Source organism: Lepidochelys olivacea (genome assembly GCF_965140295.1).
Source record: "Lepidochelys olivacea isolate rLepOli2 genome assembly, chromosome: 2".
NCBI classification, from domain to species: domain Eukaryota; kingdom Metazoa; phylum Chordata; order Testudines; family Cheloniidae; genus Lepidochelys; species Lepidochelys olivacea.
This window is the reverse complement of record NC_140412.1, coordinates 24,862,472-24,887,118: the sequence shown is the minus strand read 5'-3', so window position 1 is coordinate 24,887,118 and position 24,647 is coordinate 24,862,472. Positions and strand designations below refer to the sequence as shown.

Genomic DNA, 24,647 nt, shown 5'->3' with positions numbered 1-24,647 from the left:
AAATCCTAATGCCACAGAAATCAATGGAAACTTTTCCATTGATTTCAATGTCAGAAGGATTGGGAGCTTTGTTTGAAGTTATCTTCCAGTTTATGCTCACTTTTCCAATATGCTCACATTCTTGATACTTACTTAATGTTTTTCTAGTGTTTATACACTAAAATATGTTGCCAATTCACATACTGTTGTCTTGTACTGTAAAAATCTGAGGTAAAGGCTTTGTTTTGGCACTTTCAAAAGTGGAATTTTGCCACGTGTTCATAACTCATTCTACACTGCTAACTGTATGTAGGAAAAACACCCTAATCCTTATAAAATACTTCTAGTGAATTAACGTTAACTTTATGGACTGGTTTCAGAGTAGCAGCTGTGTTAGTCTGTATTCGCAAAAAGAAAAGGAGGACTTGTGGCACCTTAGTCTCTAAGGTGCCACAAGTACTCCTTTTCTTTATGGGCTGGGTTTGCCATCCACTGTGGTTATATCAAATTTGAAAGAAAGAACTTGACTAATTCTGTCCAGTTAAAAAAGTTTGTGACTGTGGCTACTGCTCTTAGTCCTTCTGCACATCAGATTGTATGTCTATTTAAGATAATCATTCTAGTGACATTAATATTACGGTGTTAGTGTTGTTTTAAGCTGCTGACCACATGGTCTATAATCCCATTCAGTGTTGTATGAGCATTTGAGAGGGCCAATATGTGCACCCCGTCTTCTCTCACTGAGTCTCCTCTCTTATTAATCCCTCATTTTAACAACTCTATCCTTTTCTCAGCACTTGAGCAATTTGTATCCCTCTCCACTCCTATCTCTTTCTGCACTACTCATTCTGATGTTTGAATACCCTTTGTGATCTCAAGTTCACCTTGCGGCTCCTGGGGAAACAGGTGATGCAAATCAGAGCTTATTGTCTATCAAGCCAAGTGAACACTCATCTTTCTGTCTACTTAGCCTCTCTCCCAAGTGCAGAGACACAGGTTCTTTTATCAATGGCTATGTCTACACTCATGGTGGCATGTAGAGTACAGTGTGCTTGGATAGCTACACGTGTAGTATCTCTAGTGAAAAGCTCCAGCAGCATCCCCACTTCCTCCTCTGTGCTTGAGCCTTTCCCTGCTGACAGAGCCTTTCACTGCAGATTAAAACATAATCTATGGTCTGTTGCATTCTAGAAGCTGAGTGCATATATCCCCAGGAATTAAAATGTAAACATGAGCTGCCATTTGATGCTAGTCTACCAATATAGCAGTTTATGCTTTTGTCTTCCTGGAACACTGTGTTTTTAAGTAATCAATACTTTTTCTAAAATTAATTTTACACAACCAAATAAGAGTCTAGAACATATTGATAATATCTTATTAATGTATTTATTTTTAATACCTTAGCTCACCATCATTTTTATGGTCTGTAAAAGACTATATTGTCTCTTGAGTATTAAACTTAAAAGGAAAAATCCCGGAAACTTTTAATTGCTCCAGTATCGTGATTAAATTTTATTTTCCATTTTATGATTTACAGAAAGTCAGTTTACATGTAAAACTCCAGCAATTGCAGACATTGTGATCCTGATAGATGGCTCATGGAGTATTGGCAGATACAACTTCAGACTTGTCCGGCTTTTCCTGGAAAATCTGGTTGGTGCCTTCAATGTGGGTTCTGAGAAAACAAGAATAGGTAAGGTTTCTAAAGAAAATTCTGTAAATTCACAGTTGAATTAAAACAAACAAAAAAGAAAACAACAATAAACCTTTGATTTCCCAGGTAGTGATTAATGAACTTAATCCCTACATAGCTGTACAACATACATCATCCTCTTTATTTGTCATGAATAAAAATATTAGGACCTGATCCTGAAAGCACTGTACACACAGAATTTCCATTTAAATCAATGGGAGTAACATGAATGAAAAGCTTGTAAGTTTGGATCCGATCATTGTACACAAGATATTTCTCATAATGAACTGTGATATTCATAAGAACATAAAAATGGCCATGCGAGGTTAGACCAATGGTCTATGTAGCCCAGTATCCTGTCTTCTGACAGTGACCGCTGCCAGATGCTTCAGCAGGAATGAACAGAACAGCAATTTTGCATGATCCATCCCCTTTTGTCTAGTCCCAGCTTCTGGCAGTTGGAGGTTTGGGAACATCAGGAGCACAGAGTTGCATCCCTGACCATCTTGGCTAATAGCCATTGATGGACCTATCCTCAATTAACTTATCTAATTATAGTTTTGTCCTTCACAACATCCCCTGGCAACAAGTTCCACAAGCTGACTGTGCGTTTTGTGAAGAAGTACTTCCTTATGCTTGTTTTGAACCTGATGCCTATTAATGTCATTGGATGACACCCAGTGTGATCTTATGTGGAGGGGAAACAACATTTTTTTTTCTTCATACCATTCATGATTTTTACATACTTCTACCATATTTTGTCTCTTTTTCTAAATTGAGCACTCCCAGTTTCTATAATCTCTCTTCATATGGAAGTGTTCCAGACCACTAATCATTTTTATTACCCTTCTCTGTACCCTTTTCCAATTCTAATATATCTTTTTTGAGATGAGGCAACCAGAACTGTACGCAATATTCAAGATGTGGGTGTACCATGGATTTATATGTACCATGGCATTATGATATTTTCTGTCTTCTTATATATCCCATTCTGAGTATCTGTTCTTTTGATTGCTGCTGCACATTGAGTGGATGTTTTCAGAGAACTATCCATGATGATTCCAAGATCTCTTTTTTTGAGTGGTAACAGCTAATTTAGAAACCATATTTTTGTATGTATAAATGGGATTATTTTTTTCCAGTGTGCATTACTTTGCATTTACCAACATTGAGTTTCATTTGTCATCTGTAAAGACATACAGCGATCTCACAAAACTAGATGACTGGGGGGAACAAGTCATCTAGTTTTGTGAGATCCCTTTGTATGTCTTAGTTAAGTACAAAGCTGACTACAATTTTGAGTAATTTTGTACTTTCTGCAAATTTTGCCACCACACTGTTCCCCTCTTTTTCTAGATTATTTATGAATATGTTGAACAGCACAGGCTCTAATACAGATCCCGTGAGGACCCTGCTATTTGCCTCTCTCCACTGTGAAAACTGACCATTTATTCATACCCTCTGATTCCTATCTGCTACTGATCCAGAAGAGGACTTTCCCTATTATCCCATGACAGCTTAGTTAGCTTAAAAGCCCCTGGTGAGGAACATTGCCAAAGGCTGTTTGAAAGTCCAAGTACACTGTATTGACTGGATCACTTTTGTCCACATTTGTTGACCCCCTCATAACATTCTAATAGATTGGTGAGGCATGATTTCCCTTTACAAAAGCTGTGTTGACTTTTCCCCAACCATAGCACATTTGAATCTAATAATTCTATGCCTTACTATAGTTTCAAGCAATTTGCCTGGTACTGAAGTTAGGCTTACTGCCTTGTAATTGCCAGGATTGCCCCCTGGAGCATTTTTTAAAATTGGCATTACATTAGTTACCCTCTAGTCATTTCATTCATAGGTTGATTTAAGTAATAGGTTACATCCTGTAGTTGTTAGTTCTTCAGTTTCATATTTGAGTTCCTTCAGAACTCTCCAGAACTCTCAAGGTACATCTGGCCCTGGTGACTTAATACTGTTTATCAATTTGTTCCAAAACCTTCTCTATTGACACCTCAATCTGGGACAGTTCCTCGGATTAGTCACCTAAAAATAATGGCTTGGGTGTGGGGATCTTCCCCACATCCTCCGCAGTGAAGACCAATGCAAAGAATTCATTTAGATACTCCATAATGGCCTTGTCTTCTTTGAGTCTCCTTTAGAACCTCAAGCAGCCAGTGACCCCACTGTTAGTTTGTGAGGCTTCCTGATTCTGATGTGCTTAATTTTTTTTTGCTGTTTTAGTTTTTGTGTCTTTAGCTAGTTGCTCTTCAATTTTTTTCTTGACATACTCTATTATATTTTTACACTTGACTTGCCAGAATTTATGTTCCTTTCTATTTTCCTCAGTAGGATTTGACTTCCAATTTTTAAAGGATGCCTTTTTGCCTGTTACTGAAGATGGCATTTTTTTGGTCCTCTTGCTGTTTGTTTGTTTTATTTGGGGTATACATTTAATTTGAACCTCTACTATGGTGTTTGTGAATAGGCTCCTGCAGTCTGCAAGCATTTCATCTTTCCAACTGTTCCTTTTCATTTCCATTTAACTAGCTTCCTCGCTTTTGTGTAGTTCCCATTTTTGAAGTTAAATGCTACTTTTGCCCCTACAAGGATGTTAAATTTAATTACATTATGGTCATTATGACTGATTGGTTCAGCTATATTTGCCTCCTGGATGAGATCCTGTGCTCTCCTTAGGACTAAATCCAGAATTAACTCTCCCCTTCTGGGTTCCAGGACAAGCTGCTCCAAGAAGCAGTCATTTATTGTGTCTAGAAATTTTATCTCTGCATCTCTTCCTGAGATGACATATAGCCATATATTCATCTCAGGTTCTAAGCTAGTGCCTTTTGAAATCAACAGAAAGATTCATATTGATTCAATTGGCATTAGATCAGGCCCTTACAGTGGAATTTTTAAATGAAGAAAGTGCCAACAGATGGTTTCTATCATGTTTAAAACTGATTTGAACAATATATCATATCTGTTTTGCTACTTACATTTTAGCCTGTTCAAAGAGGCATTTAATAAAATTGTTCTCTTTCATGAAATGTGTTCTTGGAATCTTACTAAAGCCTGAAAAAAAATGCACATTACCTTTTACTTAAATTCCTTAGCACTTGAAAGAAAAACCTAGAAAATACATAGTGGAGTTGGCATCCAGAACAATTTAGGGAGTAATAAATTCTTCTTTAGATTAAAGAGTTCAAAAGAGCCCTGTTATGGTAGCAAACTACTGATAGCCTAGTGTGTATATACTTGAAAAAATGAATCTCATGCAATGTATTTATTTCTGGTTCACTAGGTCTTGCTCAGTACAGTGGGGATCCCCGAATTGAATGGCATCTGAATGCCTTTAGCACAAAGGATGCTGTTTTGGATGCAGTCCGTAATCTGCCATATAAGGGAGGGAATACATTAACAGGTACAGTATGTATTTTTGCATTAGCCACATGCTCCAAAATATGCCATGCTGCATTGGCTTAGAGTATTGGGGTTTGTTCTATTTCTTAAAGGTGAATATGCTGTTTATTTTTGAAGTTTGCCTAAGAGCTTGATCTGAAGTAGCTGCAGTCAATGGGAATCTTCATGTCTTTAGTGAGCTTTGACTCAGGCCTCAATCTGCAAAATCTGAGTGTGTATGATCTATCTATGCCAAAACTAACAGCAAAGGAAGTTCACTTTTACATTCTGGAAAGAAGATAGAGCAGCAAAAGCCATTGACGCTGTTCATACACAAAACCTCATTCAGTTGGAGAAAGAAAGTGTGTTGTTTTAACATCTGACTGTTGGTGGTGGTAAATTTTCAAAGAATCACCTGGGGGTTTTAGACTCCCATTAACTTTCATGGTATTGAAACCCTGCATGGCTTTTTGGAAATTTAGTGGTGGATAGCTGTGAGATACTTGTCAATATGATAAAATATATATCCTCTGGAGAGGAATCCCATAGCATCAGTGCAACACTTAATAGTCTTGGCTCTCTTGTCTGGAGGATAATGGACTGAAAGAGTAAATTATTGCCAAACTATTTTTTACAGAGAGGCTTAGAAGTTCTCCCTTTTCTCCTCCACCAATCGCTATTTTGGTGGAAGGAATTATTATGGTTGGACTGGGAACAGAAGGGATATACTGCGGTACCATAGCTGAACTGATGCTTGATAGAAATACCAAGAAGCAAGTAATAAATCCACTGCGATGATTATATTCTGACATTAGAGGTGGCTTTTGCCTAACCTCTTTTTATATGGCTTCCTTTTAACTTTCAAATTAGAGCCAAGTTGCCTCTCCCAAATCAGTAATAATCAGTTTTTGACGTTACATTCTCCATTAGCTTAATTTAAGCTTTTCCTCAGCTTATGAGTGTAAAAAGCTTTAAAATAAAAGATTGTACTCAGCAACTGGATTTTAATGGCCTAAGTTAAGTGGTAAATGGGTTTCTATGCAACATTTCTGCAGGGGGTAAATTTCTCCCATAAAACTTAGCACTGTCAGCTCTCAGAGACTCCAGTGGGAACTGAGGGCAATGAAAGCTGCTCAGGATCAGTTCCGTATTCAGTGGAACTTGAAGAACCACTCCTGGGAGGGGTTTCAGGTTCAGGCCTGAAATTAGCAATCTGATTTCCTGTTTCAGTGACTTCTGCTGACAAACCAACAAAAGGCAGTTTCGTTACAGAAATATCATCTGTAATTTGACCAGCATTTCTAAAAATGTGTGTTAAACAGAATGTATATGTTACTCTTTGAAATACCAGTTCAGCAAATGACTTCAGCATGTGCTTAACTTTAAGCATGTGAATAGTCCTGATGCTTTCAATCTTGAGAAGTCAGTGTTAATGGTAAGCATGTTTTTAGTCCTTTGCTGAATTGGAACCCAAATTTACTAATAGATGAAATCCTCTAACTTCCCTTGTGGGGTAATATGCAGTGTAGTTGTAGCCATATCAGCCCCAGGATATTAGAGAGACTAGGTCGGTGAGGTAATATTGTTATTGGACCAAACTTCTCTCCAATAAAAGAAGAGCTCTGGTGGCTCGAAAACTTGTCTCTTTCACCAACAAAAATTGGTCCAGTAAAATATATTACCTCACCCACCTTGTCTCTCTGGTGAGGTAAGGTATGTGAGTAGCTCAGTAGCCCAGTTTAGTTTCAAACAAGTTTCTATTCTCTGTTGTAAATAATTTTATAGATTGGAAGGTTGCTGAGGACTGCTCCCATTTTTGCCCTGCCTTTAATTCAAGCTGCCTGCTTAGAACAGTATATTTTTAAGTAAAAGTTTGTTCTCTTTTATAAGTTATTATTCAGTAGGAGGTTTCTCAGCATTCTTTACTTTGCATAGAAAATTAAACTTCAAAAAATCAATAAAAATATCCATGTTACATAGCCAATTTTATTAGCCAAACCATTTTTTTTATTTTTTATTTTTTTTAGGTCTTTCCTTAACTTTTATTTTGGAGAACAGCTTTAAGCCTGAAGCAGGTGCAAGACCCAATGTGTCCAAAATTGGTATATTGGTCACAGATGGAAAATCCCAAGATGATGTCATCCCACCTGCTAAAAATCTGCGTGATGCTGGTGTTGAATTGTTTGCTATTGGTATGTATTCTAACATATCTATTTATTGCATTTTATTTTTTATAAGTCTCTGATCTGTTCTATCTATTGTGACAGGGTCGGGCCAGATGGCTACAGGAGAGTAATAGAAGGCAGATATATTAGCCCCAGGTTAAGTAGGTCCCTTTTCACTGGGTAAGGTAACAGGGAAGGTTACAATCAGGAACAATCAGGAACCTTCTGGAGACAATTAAGACAGACAGGCTGATTAGAACACCTGCAGCCAATCAAGAAGCTGCTAGAATCAATTAAGGCAGGCTAATCGGGGCACCTGGGTTTAAAAAGGAGCTCATTTCAGTTTGTGGTGCATGTGTAAGGAGCTGGGAGCAAGAGGTGCTAGGAGCGAGAACGCATACTGTTGGAGGACTGAAGAGTACGAGCATTATCAGACACCAGGAAGAAGGTCCTATGGTGAGGATAAAGAAGATGTTGGGAAGAGGCCATGGGGAAGTAGCCCAGGGAGTTGTAGCTGTCACACAGCTGTTCCGGGAGGCACTCTAGACAGCTGCATTCCACAGGGCGCTGTAACCCAGAGTAGAGGGCGGGCCCGGGTTCCCCCCAAACCTCCCAACTCCAGGTCAGACACAGGAGGAGTTGACCTGGACTGTGGGTTCATGAAAACGGCCAAACTGAGGGCCGTTGTGAAGCTCCAAGGCAAGCAAATCCGCCAATAAGTGCAAGACCCACCAAGGTAGAGGAGGAACTTTGTCACACTATCTAGTATATTTATAAGGGTCCTATCGTGTTTCTATCTGGATTAAGCATCAAAAATACTTTGGAAAATTTTAACTTTTTTCAGTATCCTCTGACTATTAATGTAACTGGCATTTTAGGAGGATAAAAATATGCTAGTTATCATCAGAATATTGCAAAGATGTCAGTAACACTTGTAATACTGGAAATTAACCCTTGTGATTAATTATAACTACCTGTAATTAACAGCTTGACTGTAGGCCTGATCCAAAGCACACTGAAGCCAGTGAAATGGGGAAAGACTCCATAGACATCAGTAGGCTTTGGCCAGGCTGCATGGCTTAAACGTTACACCGATTTCTTTTGTTGCAAACATTTTCCTATTTTGTCTCTCCACTGTAAGGTGTGAAGAATGCAGATATAAATGAACTCAAAGAGATTGCCTCTGAACCGGACAGTACTCATGTCTACAACGTTGCTGACTTTAACTTCATGCACACTATTGTAGAAAGTCTTACGAGAACAGTGTGTTCAAGAGTGGAGGAACAGGAAAAGGAAATCAAAGGTAAATAAGAAACTTTGTTTGATCTTGATATTATACCAGCAAATCCAATTTTAGAATAGAGACAGTTTTGAACTGGTTTCTGACATTTTACTCTTTCTATGTATATTTTGCTACCAGGATACCACATTATCAGAGAAGGTATTTTTTCTGATGTGTATTTCATGCGTATGCTAATATCTTTTGCTTAGTTCCATGATAGCAGTTTGTCTTTTGTTGTTATAGTGTTAGGTACACACTAAGTGCATTCATTCTGCTGTAGCTATCACCAGTGAACAGGTAAAAAGAGGGTATTTTTCGGTGTACAGGTTTGGGGATGAATCAGAGAAGGAATAAAGCTAATTAAGGCTGTGCTCTGGTTTCCATTCTAATCCCTTGTTTTCTTAGTCTCATAACTTTGCCAGATGTTCACCTTTCAATTTGAAGTTTCCCAGGCTTGGTCTCTACATGAAGTTGAACTTTTTTATTTTTATTTTTTAATCTCTGAGCAAAAAAAAACCAACCCAGCATTTTGGAGTATGAGGAAAGGTTGTGGGGATGGAAAAATTACAAGTACATAAAAATTCTGCTGAATCTTAGGACCTTTTGAGCAGCTGAAAATGCTAGGAGTAGAATGTTGAAGTTCATCAGAGAAATAGCCCTCCTTGAGAAAGTACCTTTAGAAATGTTCCAGAGAAATTGATTTGAATTGGCTGAGCTGTGACCCTTTAAAATCGTATGCAGCAGATGCAAATGCCAGATGCATTTCCCTAAGCTTATGGAGTGCCTCACTGAGGAAGGTTACTTTGCACATGCATCTGAAGCTGTCTTCTGAAAAGATATTGCATTAGTAGGCTTCTCTTTTCCTCCTGGATCCCCTAAGAATTACACAGGTGGTAGAGGGATCTGTGACTGGCCATGGTCTGTATGTGGGGGGAAGACATGGCCATCAAAGGACTCATGAACCAGTGAAGTATCTCGAGGGGTGTGGGGGGGCAATGTCTGCTGAGTGTAGCTCCAGGATGCCTTGTCAGATACCATCCCACCTGCAGACCTTCCAAGGAGTACAGGGGATGGGCTCTCTTACTGAGTTCTTTAGCAGGTTCACAGCTATGGAGATTCCTGGCTGATTCTGGAACTTGGGGAGAGGGTGTTTGGAAGCACCTGGGGAGGGAGTGAATACATGGAAGGCCAGGGAACCAGGGAAGCTTGGGAGAACCATTGCAGTTGTAATAGCATTTGTGCTGAAACCTTTGTGTGTGCTGCATGTAAAGTTTTCCACCTAAACCAATGAGGCCTGGTCCCACTGAGAATTGTATATGTATTATTATTTTTATTATTTAGTTAGTTAATATTAAAAACTGCCTAAATAAACATGCCCTCTCCAATTAATTCAGTTTCTAATGATGAGAGATCTTTGGGAACTCAGCAATGAGAGCAAAAACAAATCATTATTTTACAGGAGTAAAAATAATTTCTTTATATTATCTCATATATAGGAACATTTGTTGCCACTCTTGGAGCTCCTACTAATTTGGTCACATCTGAGGTAACAGCCAGAGGATTCCGTGTTAGCTGGACCCATGCACCTGGCAAGGTGGAAAAATACAGAGTTGTGTACTATCCCACTAGAGGAGGCCAACCAGAGGAGGTAATGGAGGGGAAAATTTTCAGTTACATGATTGTGAAAACTTCTAGTAGACATAATAGAAAGAATTCACCAGTTGGGAATGAGAGCACTTGATCACAGGCCTGATGCTGCTTCCATTTAAGGGTACATCTACACAGTCAGTGGTAGGCCGTGACAGCAAGTCTCTGAGCCCAGGTCGACAGACTCAGACTGGTGGGACTTGCACTATTGCACTAAAAGTAGCTGTGTAGACAGAACTTTAAAATGCAACTTGGGCTGAAGCACAGGCTCTGAGGCCCGCTTCAGAGCCTGAGCTCCATTTCAAGCCACAACGTGTACACTGCTATTTTTAGCTCGGTAGCGTGAGTCCATGAACCCAAGTACATTGACTCAGGCTTGGAGGCTTGCTACCACAGGCTGTGTAAACATGCACCACAGTCTGTGATTACATTGTTCAAGGATAGGACCTAAAATCCAATAGGTAAACTGTGTTTTTATTTATACATCAGCTTTCCTTGTTGGACCAACTCTGTATGATGCTATTTCAAAGGATGCAGGACCAGAAAGGGGCAGAAGGGATAGAGTTTGAGCTTTGGAAACATAACTTATTTTAAAAAAACCCACGGATGTAGAGTTGGGAATCTGGCTAAAACTGACCAGTACGGGGGCCAGATGGATATTTATTATTTGTGTGGCACCAACAGTTCACTAAGTGCTTTGGAGGTAGTGTGAAAACAAGGACACTGCATGAAAAAGTTTACAACTTAATCAGACAACTTTCAGGACAGGATGGGAAGGGTTGGAGAGTGGAGACAGGACAACAAAAGCAATATAATGAAAGGGTGAGGTTAAATGCGTTTTATTTTTTGAAGATATTTTGTTTTATTTTGGGGGTTTTGTTGTCGTGGTGTGTGTGTGTGTGTGTGTGTGTACACAGGTATGTGCATGCAGTACTATAATTAAATTTTGAATTACATAATAAATATATCAGAAAGTGACACCTCAGAGACTAACAAATTTATTTGAGCCTAAGCTTTCATGATGCATCCGATGAGGTGAGCTGTAGCTCACGAAAGCTCATGCTCAAATAAATTTGGTAGTCTCTAAGGTGCCACAAGTCCTCCTTTTCTTTTTGCGAATACAGACTAACACGGCTGCTACTCTGAAATGTATCAGAAAGTGTCCATTAATTTCCATTATGTTAATTGTATTTTTAACATTTCCTTTGATCCAAAGTGCTGCTTTGTATTGCCTTAAGACTCCTCGTTATGCATATTTTTGCCATTCTGTTTCCTGGCTACTGTACTGTATACTAAGATACAAATGTCATTTTTGCCTGTTAAACATAGATAGATTAACATTTATGTATCATGCCAAGGACTGTCTTAGAAATACGACAGATAAAACAAACTGATAAGATGGATTAAATAGTAATAAAATTAATTTATTTTATACTTATTTCATTGCATTTTTCCCCAAACAGGTAGTGGTGGATGGAAGTGTATCAACAGCAGTTCTGAAAAACCTAATGTCTCTAACTGAATATCAGATAGCTGTGTTTGCTATATATATAAGTGCTGCAAGTGAGGGCCTCCGTGGTAGTGAAACTACACGTAAGTATCCTCACTCAATTTGTTATGGACCTGACTCAGTAATACTGAACGCTGGGTGACTAGGCACTGCTCAGTGTGAGTAAGGGATGCAGAATCAAGTCTTTTTTTCTCTTCAGCTCTTTTTATTAGTAATGTCCGACATTTATTTATTAGATTTGGGCCTGAACTAAAGACTTGGGTCCAAATTTTCCCAAACTTTGAGCCAGTTACATTCTCTCTGTAATGGGCCAAACCAAGCCTCTAAATCAGTGCTACTCAAAGTGGTGGTCCGTGGACCGATGCCGGTCCGCGAGCCATCGGCTGCCAGTCTGTGTGCACATTGGAAAAAAAATTGCCGGTCCCCCACCTCAGATAGCTTGAGAAGCACTGCTCTAAATCATAACACTCCTAGACTTTGGAGCAGTTTGGATCTGAAGCTGGATCTAAACTTTATGGCTTTGGCATACAGCCTTATTTCCACTTTTTGGCCTTAGTTCCTTAAGTGATGATGGGAGGTTCAGTGGATAGGGGACTGTTTGTGACTGGAGAGACAAGTGTTTAATTTCCTGCTCTCCCACAGACTGCCTACATTTCCTTGGGAAGTGACTCTGACTTTCTGTGCCTCAGTTTCCCATCTGTGATAATTGTACTTCCCTACCTCAGGGATGTTGTAAGGATAATTACATTTAACACTGTGAAGTATTCAATAAGTAGTTCTATAACACCTTGTTAGGAATAGGTTAATTTCTGATTCAGCGGGAAGAGTGTCACATACTGAGTCAATAGCATCATTTCCTGTTGCACCTGGTATTCCTTTGAAGTCACCTATTCAAGTTCTGACTAAGCCCAGCCCTGCTTATTTTCTGAGATCCGATCAGATCACAGCCCAAGGTGGTGTGGCTGCAAGCGTTATATAAACAAATCTTTGAGTGTCATAAGTAACAGTCTGAAATGTGTAAGTATTAATCACTGAAGGTTATAAAATATTTGCAGTTTGGAAGTATTTTTCACGATGCCAGTTGAAATCTGTGAAAAATTATACTTTACATTTTTTACCTTTTGTGACACTGACAAAATTAACCACAAATGTGAAAACTATCATATTTGTGTATATAGTACATTAAAAATGACCTTACAGTAGTATGCTGTTTAGATAAATATATTCAGTGCCATAAATGCATAAAATACAGAAAAGTAAGAGAGGAGCCTATCTTTTAATCACTTTGAAAAATGCAAAATAATTATCAAATGTATATTTATTTGAAATTCTTGAAAATTTCTTATACCTATATTTATTCTAGCTACTTTCAAATTTCCTCTTAATGTAATTTTTTTCAGTTATCAGCATTATTGGGTGTCTACCCCAGCTGCAGATTAACTTTGTCTAATATACTCTTAAAGTTTTTACATTTGCAATTAATTTTAATTTGAAAATTGTAGCAGAAGCGCTCTCTCCTTCTTCCCATCTTTTTGTCCCCCTTCTCTCTCTCTCTCCTTATTATTTATTACTTGTTTTATTGGAGCACCTAGGAAACTTAGTCATGGACCAGGACCCCATTGTGCTAGGTTCTGTACAAACCCAGAACAAAAAGATTGTCCTTACCCCAGAGAGCTTACAGATAAGTATAAAACAAGAGACAACAGACAGAAATGGACAGACAAGGTAGTACAAGGAAGCAATGAGATAATATTGGTCTTCATGATGGACAATGGTTCCAGCACACCAGTACCCTATCTGTTATCAAACTTTTTGTAGGCATCACCAGAAAGGAGAGTTTTAAGGAGGGCTTGGAAGGATAATGAGGTAGCTTTGCAGTTGTTTATGGGGACCTCCTCCCAAGCATGAGGCGCAGCATGGGGGAAAGGATGAAAGTGCTTGTTTGAAAACTTAACAAGTGGCCAATGAAGACTGGTGTCATGGGCCAATTGGAGGCAGGAGTCAATGGCTCGATAGTGATTGAGAGATGGTAGGGAGGGTGAGGATAGGGCATGAAGGGCCTTGAAAGTGAAGACAAGTAGCTTATGTTTGATACAATAGAAAAGGTAGAGCCAGTGGAGGGAGTCAAAGAAAGGGATGACATGGTCAAAGCAACAGGCTAGGAAAATGATCTTAGCAGCAGCATTTAGAATGGATATGAGCTGGGCAAGATTGTATTTGTCAAGGCCAGAGAGAAGGATGTTGCAATAGTAGAGATGTGAGCCATTGCTGGAAATGGCCAAACTTGATTATCATACACATTGTAAGGAGAGTGATCACTTTAGATAAGCTATTACCAGCAGGAGAGTGGGGTGGGGGGAGAGAAAACCTTTTGTAGTGGTAAACACCCATTTTTTCATGCTTTGTGTGTATAAAAAGATCTTCTATACTTTCCACAGCATGCATCCGATGAAGTGAGCTGTAGCTCACGAAAGCTTATGCTCAAATAAATTGGTTAGTCTCTAAGGTGCCACAAGTACTCCTTTTCTTTTTGCGAATACAGACTAACACGGCTATTACTCTGAAACCTGGCAAAATAGAGGGCTATTCTTAAAAGTTAAAGGGAACTTTTCTTTAAAAAAGAAACCCAGATTAGTTCTATGCTCCAATGGCACCGCCATAATTTAATGTGTCAACATGTTCATCCCCTTTAAGGACTTAGTTCAGCCTACTTAGTCACACACTCCTAACTGATGTGCAGGGCTAATTAAGGCAACCCAGGACCCTAGGCACAACCCCATGTTAGAACACAGTCCAGCCTTCTGTTGCTCCTCTTGACCTTGTCCCCTCACCGTGAACATGCCTCCCACACATTGCGGGGGTGAAGAGGTTATTGCCAGGCAGAATTTACCCCCTAAAAATTCAGTGCCCATGTGGCTGCCTATGTGGCTTACCCCTAATGGTGGCTCTACTCACTCTCCACCGCCAATCCTCTCCCCCATGCAGATCTAGAAGAGAGGTGGGGTGGGACCTGTGCATGGAGCAGTTTGGTCCAACTATATCTGTTAAACTGTTGAGGATTCTCCCAAGGGAAAGGGTAGAAGTCTTTGCTCTTGTAGGATTGAAAATCTGACTGGGGCAAAATACTAGAAATGTTCTGTAAGAACAACCCAACCCTGTCTGGGGACTTGGATAGATGACAAAGCCCTTTTCCCAGCTCTCTAATTCAGAGATCTTTTTATAGCTCTTTGTTATTACGTCAAACAGTGTTTCCAGTGTTTACTCTGCTGGATTTCTTTGTGTTTCCGATAGTCAAACAAAATTTTATGAAATGTTAAGCAAGTTTTTTTAGATGCAATTGAAAAACATGTACCTCTTTCTGTCACAGTTGCTTTGCCTACAGCATCAAATCTGCAATTGTATGATGTGTCACAGAGCAGCATGAGAGCAAAGTGGAATGGAGTAGTGGGTGCCACTGGTTATATGATCCTATATGCTCCCCTCACAGAGGGACTGGCAGCAGATGAAAAGGAGGTGATGTATTTAGCTTTCATTTGGATTCTAGCTATTCAAAAACATAACATTTAAAGAACAAAATGTCAGATGGTCCTTAGCTTCAAATCTTGTCTATTTCCTAGCTTTTAAAGTACCATACATGTTACTGACTTTCTATGCAAACTGCATGCCAAGTAGTTATTTTTAATTTTCAGTACTTTCAAATTTGTCCTCATTAGAACAGAAGAAATGCCACAAGTTATAGCTGAGATAAAGGGAGTCTCTTGGACTCATGAGGCAATATTTTATCATAGCATGAAGGCAAAAATGCAAACACAGGAAAAAAAGAAAGCAAAACACAAATGACTTGATCTTTCTGAAAAATGGATTTAGAAGATCATGAAGTTTTAGTCTTTTTGCTTACAGTTGGACTTTTAAAAAAGTAAATCTAACACTAATATAGTGTTAGTGCAGTCTTAGGGCTAAGATTTAAAATTGTTTTATGCTCCATTGACTGTATATGAAATTAAGAGTATTTTATATAAGGACTCACTGACAGCAGGCAAATGCATGCAACATTCTGGAAAGGGTGTAGGAAGCCACTGAGAGCTCGAATAGACTTGTGTTCTTTGCAGAATGAGTAGCTATGATCAGGTAGCCCTCTTGAAAATGGGGCCTCATTGAAAGCTAGCTGACATCAGCAAAACTGAGCCTCACCCTGTCGAAAGATCTTTCAATCAATAAATCAGCCCTGTTAATGCGGCACCTACTGAAGGAGCTCAAGGGGAAAATGGTATACACCTGAAATAGCAAAAAGCAAAACCAAGCCTCAGCCTGTAGACAGACTTCTGATTAATGAGGCAGAGTCCTTTCCCCTCATTGCAATATTCTCACTTCAGCAGTCATTTGGAGGCCATTAGTTTCCACTGAGCTGGTATAAAGATTCAACAGTCTCTTAGGCATAGATGCATATTGAAGAGAGGTTGAGGGCTGTTTGTTCTGCTGCAACAGAGGGCTATTGTGTTGTTGCTTATGTTACCTTTATATCCTCTCCACCTTCATGTTAGGCATTTCCTTGGGGTGTTTGTCTTTTAGACAATTTTAGGTATTTCATTGCTCTATGCAATAACAAAACTGTTCACTGGCCCAAGTTCTGTGTTCAGGTACAGCTGATCAATTTCTTTGAGTCAACACAGAGCAAGATTTGACTCTACCAATTTCCTGTTTAACTACAGTGCTCAGAAGCCCCTGTTGAGCAAAGCACTTGAGCACATGCCTAACTTTAAGCACATGAATAGTGCCATTGACTCTCAAAGGATTAGTTGTGTGCCGAAAGTTAAGTGCTCTGCTGAATTGGAGCCTAAATGGGCATATTGTAGCCCTTTACTTTTATTCAGTTTTATTGCATTTACCAGCTCTATAAAAATATGCTCTGTCCCTATTGAATATACTTTTCTCCTATACAAAAATGCTCCTGGCTTGTTTTTCTCCACTCATGAGCTAGTTTAGAAATAATGTGTCTATTATTCATATTACCTTTAGATGAAAATTGGAGAGGCCTTGACAGATATTGAACTGGATGGATTATTGCCTAACACAGAATATACAGTCACAGTTTATGCGATGTTTGGAGAAGAAGCTAGTGACCCCCTGACAGGACAAGAAACAACATGTAGGTCAGACACATCTGTATTCACTATACAGCAGTAATAAAACTCCAGGAGGTCTTTGTATGTATGAAAATAGATCTCAGATTTTAAAATCTGTATGGAGGAGTAACTGAGAGGAGATCATACTGTGCATTATGGTTTGGATGAGTTCAGTTTCCTGCTGCTGCTATTTAATTTAGACAGAGTACTGTATATTATAGGACCAGGTACAGTATATAATTCTCCACAAAAGAGCATGTTTTCCATAGACCAGATTCTAATACCTTTACTTATTTGGGTAGTGTCTTGTGCTATTGATTTCAGTGGAACTAATTGCACAGGAAGATACTACTCAGCATGAGTGAGGGTGGCAGAAGCTGGCCATATATTATTATTTTATTTTATTACCTAGGACTACCTTGTGGTTTTGTGGCGCTGCCCTGCCTTTTCCCTCCCTTTTTTCTCTCTCCCTTTTTAGCGTCTTGTTCCCCAGGGGGTCCAGGAATGAGTAGCACCAGCTCTTCCTCGCTCACAAGCACCACTATTGAGAGCAGTCTTTGTGCAGCTGTACAAGTGGGAAGGGAAGTGTCTTGCTTTCCCCTTGGGAAGGGTTGCTCTCAATCTGACACATGATACCAGATTTTGACTGGCCACCTTTTAAAATGAAAACTAATGATCTGATTAGACTTCGTTTGCTGTGAGGACATTATTAGTATCAGCTATTTACTTTTCTTCTTCAATTAATATACTTAGTTATTATTTACGTATTACCGTTGGGGCACATAGCTCTTCACAGACAACTGTACAATCTAGAACAGGTAGCTAACCCAGCAAATTAAGACATCAGATGGTTGGGGATGTAAGGGAATAATGCAGTGAGAAGATGGAGAAGGCAGGGAAGCCCTCTGATAAGAGAGTAAAGTTCACCTGGATCATAACAGAGGACTGCAAACCAAAGAGATCCAGAATTAATAATACTTGAGGCACCAGGAAGGGACCTGTGAGAGGCCAGGTGGCTGTTCTTGGACCACTGTTGTTTCTCCTTTGTAGGTGGGAGATTGGTTGATGGAATTAAAAAGAGCACATGTGCCCCCAGGTAACTTCCTGTAGGTCCTTCTGTTTTTTCTGTTTACAACAGATCACATTTATAACAGGTTGTTGAAATGTGGGCTTCAGGGTGCATGGTCCCATTCTGTTTTCTGACCCTATCACTTACCACAGGTATTGCTGGCTCTCAGTACTAGCACCAGGGTGGTCTTTGGCCAGTGCTGGTATTTAGTTGCTAATCAAGGGTCAGAACCCGCCAAAGTTCAATGGGCGGATGAGGGCTCCCCGTCACCAAGAACAGCATCTTCCAGCTGAACGCTGCTATCTCTAGGAGAGAGGGAGAGAAGGCAACAGTAGCCCTAGTGCGGGACAGAACCCCTTTTGGAAAAAGGAGCAGGAGGAGCCTCCTGCAGAACTAAGGGTTGGAGAGCACCCTCATTTATGATAGGTAGCATGTTTTTAATAGGCAGTAAATGCCAGGCAGTCCAGGTTCTGTTCTCTCCTTGCTTTACTGGATCTGCATAGATCTGTATGCCTGCTCCCTGCACAGCTTCTACCCATGGGACAGAATGGAACCCAGAAACGGGCGACAGTACCCGCGCCCTCCCCCACAGGGGAGGGGAAACCAGGAAGCAGACTGTGACTGTATATGTAGCATAGTCCCCTCTTCCACCCCTTTACACCAGCCGATCAGTATACAGCGGGAAGAAGGCCTTAACTGCTTGGAGAACACTCCATTCATATGTAATCTTGCCTACAGAGGAATCGCCTATGTAATCAGGGACAAATGTAATAAGTGTTGAACAGCTAGCAGCTCTGTCGATCTTGTCAGTTCCCTTTGCCCAAGAACTGGAGAAATCTCTGGTCAGATGTTCCATTAGACTTATGGAAGGCTAACTTTCATCTAACATTCTTATATGCTGAAGAGAAACCATCCTGAATTCACTTAACTTCTTATCTTAGAAACCTTTTTCCCTTTGCTAAGGTCTTTAAAAAACAAACTGGTTTTTGTCAGTCCTGAAACTTCCACAATAAGTTAAGTATTCTGTGAACATATACAGTGTGCATTTACCCTTCTGCTGAACGTGGATTAGGAAAATATGAAGGTAACGTAATGGATTTGTGAATGAAGTTTGGTGTTAACTAAAGCTGAACTAATAATGGAAATGTTTTCACTAATATTCATTTGAATTTACCATGTTTGCCATCCTTTTGTTTTCACTTTCTGCAAATATTTGACTGAGCATCACTAGCATAAAAAGATGTGAAAAATGAATTTTGAGGTCAAATATTCTCCATATATGAATTGTTATGGTGTATTTGCATTTAACACTTGCAATTCCCTTTGTGGTTAGCTATAAACATCACCCAGCATTGTCTGTTTCTTGATTAGATGACTTTTGAAACTACCATATAATCATTTAAAAGGTGCCATTTCCACTAACAAACACATGGAGCACAGATACAGTTAACACAAATCAATTTACAAATCCAAATGCACAGGTGAGGAAAATGTTGTATGGTATAAATCCAACTCTGCTATCCAGCAGCAAGCAGGATCCCCACTTCCATTTCTTTCAATTTCAATATTCAACAGTGATGATGGCACTTATACTTGCTAATGCTTTAGCCTCTGATTCAGCAAAGCAGTTAACCACATACTTAACTTTAACCACAAATGCAGTCCCATTGAAATCAATGGCACTACACAGCTATTAAATTTCAAGATGTGCTTAAGTACTTTCCTGACTAGTGGTCTAAACTGAAAAGGGTATAGAAACAAAACTGTCAGTCATATTGCTTAATATTATCACTTTTAAAACAGTGTTTCATGTTTATTGTCAAGAGAGAATGTGCTTAGTGGATGAAATAAAAGACAGAACTATTTTCATGACTGTAACTATTTATTTTTCAAGTGCCTTTAAGTCCACCCAGGAACTTGAGATTTTCAGACATCGGACACAGCACTTCTAGGATAACATGGGATCCTGCTTCCGAAAACGTAAATGGTTATCGTATTATGTATGTTAAAACTGATGGGACAGAAACCAATGAGGTAAGCAGTTAATAATGTACCATAGTCTTACTTTTAAGTGTAATTTCTGTAAACAAATCAGATCTTTCAAGCTGTAACAAAAGATTTACTTGTAATTTTCAAACTCTGTGCATGGAACATTATGCTTAATACAGGGAATGTATTCAGAGTGCGTCACACCCATGTGGGATCTGATCCTGCAAAACCTTACTTGCATGAGCACTCCTTCCTTATGCTCATAGTAAAGTGAATGGAACTATTCAGGTAAGTAAGTGTTTGTAGGATCTAACCTTTGACCTAAGTCAGTGGTTCTCAAACTTTTGTACGGGTGACCCCTTTCACACAGCTAGCGTCTGAGTGCGACCCCCCACCCTTTATAAATTTAAAACACTTTTTTATGTTTAACGCTATTATAAATGCTGGAGGCAAAACGGGGTTTGAGGTGGAGGCTGACAGCTCGCGAACCCCCACGTAATAATCTCACAACCCCCTGAGGGGTCCCAACCCCCCAGTTTGAGAACCCCTGACCTAAGTGGACAGTATCCAAAATACCTACTGTGGATCAGACCAGATAATGAAGCTCCCAGACTTCTGTGAGCTCTGAGTTTAAGCTCATTTTTAAAAGAAATTTACCCAAAAACATGGCTGCCTGGGATTTTACTACATTTTGTTAATTTTATTGCTATAGTTACATATAAGAGGAAAAACTGACTTCCAACAGAAGTAGGATTTGGCTCAGAATAGGTATGAGTGTTTTCTTTAGGCAGGATATCACTTGACTTTAACAACCTATTTCAGACTTGGACTCTCAGGGTATGTCTACACTACAGTCAGATACCCGTGGGCTGGCCCATGCCAGCTGACTCGGGTTCATGGGACATGGGCTGCAGGGCTGTTTAACTGCAGTGTAGACTTCCGGGCCCAGTCTGGAGCCCAGGCTTTAGGACCCTGTAAAGTGAGCCTGAATCAACAGGCCCAGGGGCAGCCATGGGTTTTGAATTGCAGTGTAGACATTCCCTTAGTTATAATACTTAGTTTATCAATCTGACATCTGCATTGTAACTAGAAGAACTTTCCTTATAGCTTTCACCAGCCTATGCACCATTAGCAGCCTCTCTAAATGGAATGAAACATCATAATACAAAAATCAGACAAAATATATGAAAAACGTTTAAATAAATAGTTGCAGTAAATGGAGCCAATCATATAAACAGACCATATCCTGTACAAATAAAATATGGTATAAAAGCCTCTGACATTAGCCTGTGGCTATGACTATTAAGAGTTGTCAGTTCTTTCTTACAAATGGGATAAATATCCATATTAAACTGAGACAGGTTACCCCCAAGTTTGGAAGACAATGTACCTCATGGGTGGAAAAGCTATAAGTAGTTTTTCCATGTCTTTTAACATTTGTCAATAAATTAAGCTTCACTTAATCCCATTCTGTAGTTGATTTATAATCTGGGCATCTCTGAGGTTTTTAATGTCTGTCTAAACCATCACCATGGTATGTGAACATCTCAGATACATAGTAGTGTAATATGCATACTTTATATGGTGAGAGCTTGATATGTAATGTGTTGGTGATATATATTCTTCAGTTTTCTTGCTCATAAAATAGGTCGCATATTTTTTCCAGTTTGCTTTGGTTTTGTGTCTTGTTCTTTGTGCCCTGATCTGACTTGACATTGAATGCCCTGATATACAGCTAGCTTATGCAGCTTTCTGAGGTTTATGCCTCCTTTAATGCCACATTAAATGTACTCTGGCTGAAGACCAAAGAAAACTGTCATCATTTTTTATTAGAGGGAGAAGGGGTGTGTCTGTGAGGTAACATCTTTTATAGGACCAACATCTGTTGGTGAAAGAGACAAGCTCTCACCAACAGAAATTGGTCCCATAAAAGATATTATCTCACCTACCTTTTAACTTTAGTATCCTGGGACCAACATGGCTACAACAACCCTGTGAACATCTTTTTATGACAAATATTAAACATAAAATACTCATATGTCAGAAATGTCTTTATACTTGTGGCTTCTCTAATTCTCCCTTCCTCCAGTTTGCTACAATCTAGACTATCTAATTTTAATAGGTTTTGATGACCTGGATTTTACCTTCATTCATAATGTAAATGTTGCATATAATTATATAATTCATGGCTCTTTTCATAATTGCATGGCATTCTCTGTCCATATCCATTAGTAGCCAGCCGACTTGCAGGCACTGATAACGTAAAGGGGTTTTGTTTCCTGTATTCCTAGCACATGACAGTATCCATAACAAATTATTAATTCTGCAGGTGGAAGCTGATCGTGTTTCAACATACACCCTGAAAAGGCTGACATCCCTTACAGAATATACTGTTGCCATTTTTTCCCTCTATGATGAAGGACAGTCTGAGCCGCTGACTGGCAGCTTTACTACAAGTAAGTCTAGCTTTACTACAAGTAAGTCTAAGTTTCCAAGAACACCTTTGATATTCACTTACTTTTTTGGAAAGCAAGACCAGTAACTGTGACAGTTTCCAACCATGATTACAAAATATTGGGGTGTTTTTGCTTTTTTATTCGTTTTGGGAGCACTATACCACTAAAATGTAGCAAATAGCATCTCCACTGTCAGATTACTCGGTGTTTATAAAAAGTAAAAATTTAAGGACTGGAAGGCTTAGTAAATCTAAAATTACTGAACTAAACTTTTTCTTTGCTCTTTTAGACCCTGTAAATTTCTTTGCAGAATCTGCAATGTAGTACCCGTTTTGCAATCTCTCATCTAGCAGTGTAAAGTAGTTGGAAGTTTGCACTCATTCCCTGGAAATGAGCATCTGCATTCTTCTCTTATGAGAAACTTTTTAGTCCTTCAGCTTTATTATGTCCTGACTATGGGACCAAAGCTGCAATCCTTGCTTATGTGAGTAATCCATGACATCATTAAAATACTCATGTGACCAAGGATGTAAAGGTTGCAGGAGCAGCGATATTTTGTATCCTTTATTTCTAGTAAAATAGTAAAATAATTTTTTGGCAGAGCTTGCCAGGTCATGCACTCACTTTTATGGCATTTCTCCATATGTCTTTGTGTAACATTATAACATTCGAATGCTACATCAGGTCAATTCCAAGATTTCAATGAATGTTCTAGGCATCAGTGGCCAGAACTCTATTGATTTTTGGGAAAATTAGAAAACGAAAAGGAGGGAAAAGAGGAGGCATAGTCAAGCCCTGTCATCTGTTTAGCACAGCCACAGATTCAAGTGTCTCTGCAACTGTCTGTAAATCAAATAACTGGTTGATGGCACCCATTACTGTCTAGCATAACAATACCCCTCACTCACCACTGCTCCTCCTCCCAATGGAGTTTAAAATATTGACACCCTGAACTACTCATCTCCAAAGCAAAAAATAACTGAGGGGTAGGGGAAATGGTGCCTGGCATGCACATGCAACCTGTGTGTGTGTGTGTGTAAGAATGGAAGACCCTGGCATAGGGAAAAGGGACAGATGAAGAGAAATGGGTGCACACACAGCCTTTGCCATGGCAGGTGGGTAAAATGGGGAGCCTAGGTATGCGGGGAAGTGGGAGGAATGAGGGGGCACACAGAACCTCTGATACGGGGAAGATTGGAGGAGATTGCGGGGAGTCCCTGAAATAGAGGGGGATGGGAGGGTGGCACACAGTGAGCTTGTGAGGTGAAATGGAGGGATGCAAGGAGCTGCTGGTGTGTGTAATGAACTCGGCCTACACAAGTTACCCAGCATGGGCGGTGGGTATAATAGGCCAGGGGAGGCTAAGCCTTCCCTGGCACAGCCACTGCTGCCCCGCTGCTGGATGCCCAGGCTGTGGTGGCCCTGCCTTCGCTCCACCTCTTCTCATCCCTGCTCTGCCCCTTCCCCGAGGTCCCCACCGCTGCCTGGTGAGTCCCTCCTCTCCTCCAATGCCTCCCTCTCTGGAGTTGCTTACCGTGTCCCTTCTTTCCTGCGAGACCCCCTCACACCCCCACCCCCGTGGGGGAGCAGGGTGGAGGAGAGGAGGGACATGGCGGGCAGTGGGAGCCTGGCGGAGGAGGGGGGAGGCGAGAAGGGATATAGTGAACGGCAGTGGGAGGGCTGAGCGGGATGGGGCGGGGCCTGGTGCTGAGCGGGGGTGGTGTGTGGGCAGGGCCACAGGAAGAAGAGGCGGGTTAGGGAGCTAGCCTCCCCCAGGGGAAGCTTCACCTGCTGGCCAGGCTGCCAAATAGCGACACCCTTGTTAAAAATAAGATAAAGGGCCTGATCCAGCGAGGTGCTGAGCAGTTTTGGAGGGGTGCTGAACGCCCTCCATTCCTGTGCATTCATAACATGAAGGTGTTTCCATTTGCCCACAGGAAGTATGGATGTAACGAATTGCAAAAGTAAATAACCACATTTTATATTCACAAAGAACATACATACCTCATGTAATAAGCTCTCATTTGTTTTATGAGTCAAGCCTCAAATCTCAGAAGGAGGTTTAGAACCAGACTGACATTTATTAATCTATCCAGGATTTGCATTTATGACTTAAGATGTAGAAGGGTTTTACTCTTCCATCAATTTGTCTGCTCTCTCCACATGCTGTGATGCAGAAATGTGGCCCCTAAACTGTAGTACTATCAGGAATCAAGTTACAGGGCTAGAAAATCCAGTGTTGCTGGCACTGTTAACTAAGAGATGTCTACACAGCAAGAAAAAAAAAAAAGATTTACAGCAGAGAGCCTGAGTCAACTGACTCGGCTGGGGGGGACTC

At 40.0% G+C, this 24,647-nt stretch overlaps 1 protein-coding gene across 4 annotated transcripts in view; it reads left to right on the top strand.

Moving 5' to 3' along the window:
- The window catches only part of COL14A1 (collagen type XIV alpha 1 chain), a 173,899-nt gene that overhangs the window by 46,222 nt on the left and 103,030 nt on the right, over nucleotides 1-24,647 (top strand). For all 4 annotated transcript variants that reach the window (XM_084621152.1, XM_084621150.1, XM_084621149.1 and 1 more), the window contains 10 exons: nucleotides 1,517-1,672; nucleotides 4,971-5,090; nucleotides 7,096-7,260; nucleotides 8,375-8,536; nucleotides 10,012-10,163; nucleotides 11,626-11,755; nucleotides 15,040-15,185; nucleotides 16,689-16,818; nucleotides 19,759-19,898; nucleotides 22,183-22,309. In XM_084621152.1, the coding sequence (XP_084477278.1) occupies nucleotides 1,517-1,672; nucleotides 4,971-5,090; nucleotides 7,096-7,260; nucleotides 8,375-8,536; nucleotides 10,012-10,163; nucleotides 11,626-11,755; nucleotides 15,040-15,185; nucleotides 16,689-16,818; nucleotides 19,759-19,898; nucleotides 22,183-22,309 (1,428 nt within the window). The remainder of the gene's footprint in view (nucleotides 1-1,516; nucleotides 1,673-4,970; nucleotides 5,091-7,095; nucleotides 7,261-8,374; nucleotides 8,537-10,011; nucleotides 10,164-11,625; nucleotides 11,756-15,039; nucleotides 15,186-16,688; nucleotides 16,819-19,758; nucleotides 19,899-22,182; nucleotides 22,310-24,647) is intronic.